General features: G+C 33.1%; 2 protein-coding genes across 3 annotated transcripts; both read right to left on the bottom strand.

Moving 5' to 3' along the window:
- Nucleotides 1-2,013, bottom strand: LOC139504040 (uncharacterized). Its single transcript, XM_071294096.1, has one exon. It carries the CDS (start codon nucleotides 2,011-2,013, stop codon nucleotides 1-3), a length of 2,013 nt encoding a protein of 670 aa, XP_071150197.1.
- A 375-nt stretch (nucleotides 2,014-2,388) lies between these two features.
- LOC139503890 (uncharacterized) lies at nucleotides 2,389-6,555 on the bottom strand. Of its 2 annotated transcripts, XM_071293881.1 has the most exons (4): nucleotides 4,708-4,751; nucleotides 4,208-4,399; nucleotides 3,784-3,990; nucleotides 2,389-3,485 (listed from the first exon to the last, which is right to left on the bottom strand). In XM_071293881.1, exons 2-4 carry the CDS (start codon nucleotides 4,307-4,309, stop codon nucleotides 2,748-2,750), a joined length of 1,047 nt encoding a protein of 348 aa, XP_071149982.1. In that variant the 5' UTR covers nucleotides 4,310-4,399; nucleotides 4,708-4,751; the 3' UTR covers nucleotides 2,389-2,747. The 2 variants fall into 2 exon arrangements, with proteins under 2 accessions (XP_071149982.1, XP_071149984.1); XM_071293883.1 differs by lacking the exons at nucleotides 2,389-3,485; nucleotides 3,784-3,990 and adding an exon at nucleotides 5,079-6,555 and having other exon boundaries at nucleotides 4,284-4,399; nucleotides 4,708-4,749.
- Nucleotides 6,556-8,879: the final 2,324 nt, after the last annotated feature.

Below are 8,879 nucleotides of genomic sequence, written 5' to 3'. Positions count from 1 at the left end.
TCAAAAATGATTACAAGTATGTCTGAGGTTATTTCGATGTATTTTGCCAGCGATAGTATCTGGTCCTGTAGCTTTATTGGTGTTTATGTTTTTTATGAGTTTGTATACACCTTCCCGACTGATGTTAATTAGTTCCATTTTAGGGTGTGTACTAGCTTCTTTCGTTGGTATTTCTGTGTTAGTTTCTGATGTGAAAGCAGATTGAAATTGTTGGTTTAGTATGTTGGCTTTTTCAGAGGGGTTTGTATGGAGGGTGCCTTCGCTTCTTAAGGATGCAATGCCGGTGTTTTCTTTTTTTTGGCTTTTTATATAAGAGTACAGCTTTTTTGGTTGTTTGTTGAAGCAATGCTGATCTGGTTCTTTTATATCGATGTCAAAGATCATATTTTCGATGTATGCCCAGTATGCTATTCTCATCTCTTTTTGGAGTTTGGTCTTTATCTCTTTGTATTTATTTTTGTATTTAGAGTCATGACTTTTCTTTTTATAGAGTTTGTTTTTCTTTCTTATGAGTCTTTTCAGGTCTCTATTTACCCATGGTAATTTTGATTTTTTTCCAATTACTTTAGTTGGTATATTTTTGTTGATGGTCTCTGTTGTTTTGGTTTTAAAGGTGGTCCATATATCATCGATAGTCATATTTGTCTTGTTTGTTTTTAAATGATCATATATAAGAATAAGGTCTTTCTTTATGTTCTCCCAGTTTGCTTTTTTGTATATTAGTGCTTTATGTGGTTGTTGTTTTGGTGTTGGTATAGCAAAGTTGATTTCACAAAAGACAATATCATGGTCGCTTCCTCCTATTGGTGGGAGGGTCTCAACTCTGTTGATAAATGATGGGTTTGTCATGCACATTAGATCTAAAGTTCTGTCATTTCTGGTGTTTTTGTCAATTACTTGTGCTAGGTTATTATCATCCAGAATATTAAGCAGTTGTTGGTGTAGTGCTGGATCAGGTTTGTTTGGTAATACCAAGTGTTTTTCCCAGTTTATGTGGCCTAGATTAAAGTCACCACTCAGCCAGATGTTTGCATTTGTTTTCTTGCATGCATTATTAAGAGAGATACCCATGTTTTCTAATGATTCCCCTTTATCTGAAGGTGGTCTATAGTAGGCACCTAAGTAGAGCGTTTTACTATTTGGTGATGTTATTTTTGCCCAAATTATTTCACAATCTGTATCAAATTCATTTACTAGTGATGATACGTATTTATTTGATACTGCTAGTAGTACTCCTCCATATCCATCTTTTCTATTTTTGTTGTATACGGTGTACTTTGATGGTGATATATACTCGTATGGTGATATAGTATTTGAGAGCCAGGTTTCTGTGCCATAAATTATGTCTGGTTCACAAGATTCAATTATTTGTTCTATTTCAGGCTTTTTATTTTTCATAGACTGAAAATTGATGGTAAGTGTTCTCAGTGGTGTTTTACATGGATTAGGTTTGTTTTTGTTATTTCTGTATTTCTCCTGGTTTTTTGGTAAGGGTGAAGATGTAAAATTTGGTGGCCCGATGTTATCCACACCATTTGGCTCGTTACTTATGTCTAATTCTGAATAACTGTTTGATGTCTCAATTGTGGTGTTGAAAAAGGTTGTGGAAAAATTTGGCATGCCACAGTTGACGCATTCCCATGAGATGTTACTGTTTCCTAATATTTCATACATGGAGCGATTAATTTGTTGGCAGTTGATGTGATACCACTGTCCGCAGCTGTCACAGCAGACAGCTTCAGTTTTCCATGTGACTGCACGAGTGCATGTTCCACAAGGATATTTTGGTGTACGTGGCCCTGGGTTTGGTTCAGGGGCATATGAGTTGGTAAGTAGCAGACTACATAAGTACATAAGTACTAGTTTGTCATATTTTATCAATGATTTCTTTGCCTGTATGTTAAGCATAAGTGAAGAAATGTTTGACTTACTTGGTTCTTGAGATGACAAGGTTACTGACCAAGATCGATCTGGAGCTTCACTGTTGAGCTGAACATGTGTGTTGTTTGCCATGTTTACAGTTTTGCAGTAATTATGCATATCTAAATTTAACGATTTTCCAATGCAAGTCATGAGTAGGACTGTTGCAAGTATAGTTTTAATTGTATTCATGCTGTTTGAGACAGTTGGTAAAAAAGATAGAAAATACAGACATGATTCTGGCATTTAAAAAAAAAAACTGAAAATTTTGAATTCCAAAACTCTGACTCACGAAGTGAGTCAATGCACCTCGCGAAGCGAGGTGCCCTTACGGCGAGGGGTCTGGGGGCCGCTTAAGGCCCCCAGAAGCTCTGGGGTAAAATGGTGCAAAATCCTGGATTCTGGCCTCTCCTGGCACTAAATTTGAAAGCTGGAAAACATCATTTTACAGTGCATTTTTTAAATAAATTTCTTTTTTTTGCAAAAAATTTCAAAGAAAAGTAGAAAATAATATAATATGTGAATATTTAACATAAGCCATGAAGAACCTGAATCATCCTGTTTTCTATATATTTGTTCTGGTTTAGGTTAAAACTCTTATTTAAAAAATAATAATGAACTGATGGTTACTTACAAAATATCAACATCCATAGTCTCACATACAATGTAGACAGAGCCACATTTAATTTTTTATACAACACTAGGCAATCCATCAAAGACAAGGCAAAACTTCTTTAAAAGAGTATGTACAATCTCCATTTTATATAAAAACAGTGTTAACATCATATATACAGATATATATACACATATGTACATGAATGTTCATCCTAGTTTTTCTTTGCAATACTTGACCCTCTTGCAATACATTGCTGATGAGTTTTTCTTGCTTTCTTGGCTGCTTTAGCACACAGTTCTTTAGCTTTCCTCTTTGTAACCATTGCTGTCTTTGTTGTTACATTCAACCTCTTCTTTTTCTCTTCTAGAGCACTTCTTTTCATCTCTAACTCAAGCTTATATTGCTTGCATGATGTCCTCATGTTTCTAACAAGTTTTGGATCTATGCCTTCATGAAGAAAATCTTTCTTGTTGTGAAAGGTAATTGCACCCTTTTCACAGGCTTTGAGACTATACTTAATGTTTTGAATTGCATTGTATGTCTCAATATTGATTCTTCCAGACTTATTGTCTATGATGTCATTCATGATGTTGAAGGAAGATTCTACTTGAGGCCCATGAAAACATGACAGTAAAGACCTCACCATTTTGCAGAGACATGGATATCTTTTCCTGATGTCATCTTTACCCCACCAATGGTCAATTCTGGTTCCATCTTCAAATTCAGGAAGGTCATCAGTTTGATATTTTCTAATTTCTAAATCGTATGTGTTAGTTTCTTCCTCTTTTAAAACATTTGGAGCCAAATTTGGAAGTTTCTGCAAGAATGTCAGAGTGATTGAATGTCCACTAGCATCAGGATGAATGGCTGAAACTGCTTTGAGGAAAGTGTTACTCAGAGCAAGTTTTTCCTGTAATGTCTTTCCACAGGCAGTATAAGCTTCCTCTACCTGAAATGGTAAACATTTTTTTATAATTTAATATGATTGAAAAAAAAAACATTTCTTTCAGCAACACAATGTTTATATCATCAGATATCATCAATTCTATTTAGTTACTTATATATATTTTTTTTAAAATCTAAAAAATAAAATTAACTGATTCAGATATATTTAAAATATACAATCAGCATTTGATATAACAAATATTTCAAGCACCATAGTTATCCAAAAGCAGTTCATATATGTGCTCATATAAAATAACAAATACATGTCAAAGGAACAGCTTTAAAAATATAAAAATATATACCTGTTTCAGGAAAGTTTTAACAACATGGTCTCTTGTGGACAAGCTCTGGATCAGCTTAGTAGCTTTAGCTCCCAAAAACATCCTCTCTGGTTTTAACAAATTCCCTGTAGTCTTTATGTCAAGTTTTTTCAATTTAAGAGAAGATGTCCCCAATAGGATTACTTCTGGTTTAACATAACAACCAAGAAATTCTTTGAATAATTTCACCTGTAAAGTAAAATTGGGAAATTAAACTGCAATCAACATGTGTAAAAGTAAAGTTATGTGTCAAATGCACAAAATTACTCATACTATAAAAACATACAACATTCAGAAAACACTATCACAATTTATTGGTAGAAACTTTTAAAATACCATCAACCAGAAATCCAATGAAAATATTTATTTGTGGTGTAGAATTTGACAATTTATATCATACACATACCTGTTCTTCATGGAGTTGGTGGATGAGAGGCTCCTTCATCTCAAACAGTAAAACAAAGTTCTTCAACAGAGGAAATACTGATGAGTAAAGTCCCATAACCATCTTTGATAATGTTCTCTCTGTAAAAATCTTATTAATGATTCTATCTTTTCTGTCTCTGCCCTCTTTTGTTAGCTGTTTCTGGGTAAGGTCCTGGAAAAAATATAGTCTGACCTCAAAATACTTTTAAAAGATCTCAAAATACATACAATTTACAATAGATACATATTTAATTTCATTTCATCAAATGAAAATAATATAATTGATAAAATATGTTTATTTTGGAAATACATCATTTTGGTTTATTTATAATTGTAGTTAATTGCTAAAATATAAATAAAGAAATCCCAATATTAACTCTTCCAACTTTTGATAAAAGAATTCTAAGAAAAGATTGAATGAACATCTCATATTATTCAAGTTTCCTGACTATATTGGCATAGAAATGAAACATTACTCACCAATAGACTATGGATCTGAAGTTAGGGAAGGATCATGCTGAACTGAAAATAAAATTGTTAAATTAAACAAACATGCTCAACTGAAAAAAATAACTGTTAAAAACAACAACATGCTGCACTTCTAATCAAAACAATATGCATCACTGAAAATAAAATTGTTAAATCAATCATTAATTTACGCTGCATTTACAATGTTAATTAAAATGGTTAAGTCAAATTAAAATTTCAAAATTAAACATCATGCACATAAACAAACAAGTACTGTTAAAAGTTAATATCATGCGACTGATGCAGTTTTAAATTACTTTGTAGTTAAAAAAAATTAAATGTTGAAAAATTCAAACAAAAAACTTTTGCATTAACTGTAATACCTTTCTAATTTCTGATATTCTTTCTCTAGAAGACTGTGATACTCCTAGCCTGTGGTACACTTCTACAATTGTAGGTAGATACTTGACTCTCTCTGATTCAGTTAGCAGGGGGAAATAAAACACTGTCAATGCATCAAAGAGCCTTAAAGTGTCTAAGGTTACATCGTATACAGATAGCCATCTATGACTGACATATCTCTGTGGCATTGTATACTTAATGTTAAGCATTATACAAATCTCTTGAAACATCTCTCTAAGATCTGGTGACCACTTGAAGTCGCTGAACAAGTCATAATACAGAAGTTCAATGAAGGACTTGAATGGCTTACAGAATGCCTTTGCTGCATTGTGAACATGATGACACACATCCCCATCAACATCTAACAAATGAGGTGCCTTGTCCGTCCTTATCCTGGTTTCAAGTCCTGATTTTGACCCACGCATCACATTGCAGGAGTCCATCAAAACAGACATTAGATTTGTCCATGGTATACTGTTTTCTTCCATGAGTGTTACCAATTTCTTAAACAGTGATTCACTATTGACTTTAATACATGTCACTGATTTAAAGTGATGAATGACAACTTCATTTTTCACTGAACAGAAATAGCTAACAAGAATTGTCAGAACCTTCTGAAAATTTGAACTGGTTGATTCGTCCATGTTTAGAGAAAACTGATTGGACCTCATTTCCTCTATCACATTATCTTGGAATGTTTTTCCAACACCAAACCTAGTTTTGTAAGAAGCAGTTGTCCTGTTCATGTTCAATGAGTCTAATGCCTTTTTATCCCTGGCCAAAGTTTTTGATAGGTCTATCAGTCCAGGAACAAGTGAAAAGGACAGTGAGTTCTCTGCCACAAATGATAAAACCATTGATTCTGCATTCACTATTCTGTCATTCAGTGGTGTAATAGCTACTGGTGCAGGTTCTTGAATTTTGGCACTGGCTTTAAACATTGGATGGATACCATACGGTACTTGTTCTGTCTCTTTAGCTTTTCCAAATGCGCCTGAAACAAAACATATTCATGTCAATGTGTACAATGAAAAATATTATTGTCAAATTAAATTTAAACCATGAAAACGGAGACTATTCATCTCAACTGCCTGATATATTTTTTATAAATAAATGCACAAAGCCTTCAACCACTTTTTTAAAGATTAATAGCAAAAAAAAACTAAGTCCAGACCCAAGGAAAATTTGGGCATAACGGTCCCTAGAATATTCATTTTTCAATTCACTAAATTCTCTACTAGGACCATCAAAGTTTGGGCAATGAAGAAAGAAGTTTACACAAGGAAGCAGGACAGTTCTCCTTATCCTAAAAGAACATACTTCTTTGCATGAGAGAAAGATGAAATATAATAAAATGTACTTACCAGAAAGGCTGTAGTTTGAGCTACGGATTTTCAAGTTGTCTTGGAGCACTTTTTTCAGGAGATGCTGTTCCAGACTCTTCCATCCTCGACTGGAATAATTAATGTCTTTCCTACACAAGTTACAATGTGCAACTCCTCTTACATTAATCTTCCTAATGAATCGACCAACAAGTTCTTTGTCTACTTTCCGCTCAAGCCATTCCCATTTCCACACATTTTTCAACCCTTTATCTAATAATTTTGTGTCAAAATCGCGTTCAACAACATTGGAAGCCATGTTGTTGAAAGCGAAAGTGATATTTAATACCGCTTGTAATCCGATCCTTCATTGGGAGATAAGAATATATTAACCAATCATATCGCTTTTTACAGATTGAAGTAAAATATTAAACCGGAAACGGAGCGGACTTGTGTAAAAAACGGATCTGACATAAAAAACGAAAAAACGGAAAGTTAAAAAAAAAATCGGACACGGACAAGTCAAAAAGCGGAATTCCGCTTTAAAGCGGAAGAAAATCATGTCTGAAAATAGAAGGATGTTAATACAGGTAGACTTACAGTGTTAATCTTCGTTCCTTGGGCGACTCAAGGATGCAAGGTTACTGTCTCTTGGTTTAGCCTGTTTGGTTTTGGATAGAACGTGATAAGTTTGTTTACTTCCGGTTTTACGGTTTTTAATGGTCACATGATTAAGGTTTATGTACCCTTCTGTAGCCATTTTTGTACGAACTTTTCAAACTTCAATTGTATCAAAACTACAGATATAATGAATAATAGAGATAGGCCATTTTATACATATTCCAAGGGGAAACTTGATGCAAAGCATTATTTTTTACTGTTCCATTGCATTTAATAGAAAAAGAGGACTTTGTGGCAAATAAATCAAGATTTTTATAGAAAATCCACAGCCTTTATCCTTGTACTCTCATATTTGGCAATTTGATGACTGATAGATATAGGATTATTGCATGCAGTGCTAGCATTGATTTCCTTAAAACAAGTTTATAAATGTAGTTATTGGTTAAGACAAGTATAAATATGGCCAAAATCAAGTACACCTTTTAGGGTGCGCTCGACTTTAGTGACTCAGCACGAGGTGTTTTGAAATTTACAGGTTACTTAGAACTTTTTGTAAAAAATAAACACTAGCACATCATAGAAAATCAAGTGAGTAATTTATGTTTCAAATTTTATAACAAAAATCTTTGTATTAAAGGCTGTGGATTTTCTATAAAAATCTTGATTTATTTGCCACAAAGTCCTCTTTTTCTATTAAATGCAATGGAACAGTAAAAAATAATGCTTTGCATCAAGTTTCCCCTTGGAATATGTATAAAATGGCCTATCTCTATTATTCATTATATCTGTAGTTTTGATACAATTGAGGTTTGAAAAATTCGTACAAAAATGGCTACAGAAGGGTACATAAACCTTAATTTGGCGGTAGCAACTGTCAAATTTGACAGTTTTTAAGTTTTTTGATTTAAATGTATTTAAGCAGTAATTTTTGAAAAGTATGTGTATTTAATGAATTCAAGCTGATTTCTATGATCTAGATAAAGATAAATATCGTGAATTTAGTGAAAAATTAATATTTTTCGGGAGCCCAAAGTTTGACCTACTTCCTCTTTCAGACATGCGCATTACATCTTCGTTGAAGACCCATTGGTGGCCTTCGGCTGTTCTCTTATCTGGTCGAGTTGTTGTCTCTTTGAAATATTCCCAAATTTTCATTCTCAATTTTATCATAATATTAAAATAGTTAAATTCGTTTATTTATGATTAAATTGAGATTTAAAAAAAAATCTAGTTTAGACCTTCAACATATTCCTGTGCCAGTCCGTACCTCGCCAGTTTTTGTCTTAATATGATATTTTATCCGGAGAATATGGTAATGATGATAGATATTTGCATTTGTCTAATTTATGTTTAATTACAACCTTCATAATACTGAGGTAATTTGCATGTGTAATTGTTGAAAAATCCTACATTGATAAAAGCTGACTGACGACTTATGTCGCGTATTGTTTTAAAGTATTATGTATAAATCAAACACTGCTTATCATATTTTCCGAAATCAATCCATTATATTATGCATTTCTCTTTTTTAAATCCTGAACAACTGAAGTTATTCTTTTCAAATCTCTGATAAACAACTTCTCTCATATACATACAATAATGTTCCCTACAGTAGGTATATACTAAACCCTCTTCCGTTAAAATTTCCTTGCGACCCGTCAGATACTGACAATATCAAATCAGATAATAATATACGCAGCATTAGGGAGCTACCATTTGATTTTTATGGGGGGGCTAGGATGAAAAATTTTGTCCTGCATTTTTTTTTAGCTGTAATCTCTGTCCTGCCTTTTTATTTTTCACTCTGTTCGGTCCTGCCTTTTTTTTTTTTTTTTAGTT

The sequence above is a fragment of the Mytilus edulis genome, chromosome 14 (assembly GCF_963676685.1).
Source record: "Mytilus edulis chromosome 14, xbMytEdul2.2, whole genome shotgun sequence".
NCBI lineage: Eukaryota > Metazoa > Mollusca > Bivalvia > Mytilida > Mytilidae > Mytilus > Mytilus edulis.
The sequence above is the reverse complement of the archived record's forward strand: the minus strand, read 5'-3'. Positions and strand labels throughout refer to the sequence as shown.

Coding starts and splice junctions, on each gene's coding strand:
- LOC139504040 (XM_071294096.1), bottom strand. CDS start 2,013: ATGGCAAACAACACACATGTTCAGCTCAACAGTGAAGCTCCAGATCGA.
- LOC139503890 (XM_071293881.1), bottom strand. CDS start 4,309: ATGGTTATGGGACTTTACTCATCAGTATTTCCTCTGTTGAAGAACTTT. Junction 3,991..4,207: donor ACCAACTCCATGAAGAACAG/GTATGTGTATGA, acceptor TTTACTTTACAG/GTGAAATTATTCAAAGAATT. Junction 3,486..3,783: donor TTAAAACTTTCCTGAAACAG/GTATATATTTTT, acceptor TTACCATTTCAG/GTAGAGGAAGCTTATACTGC.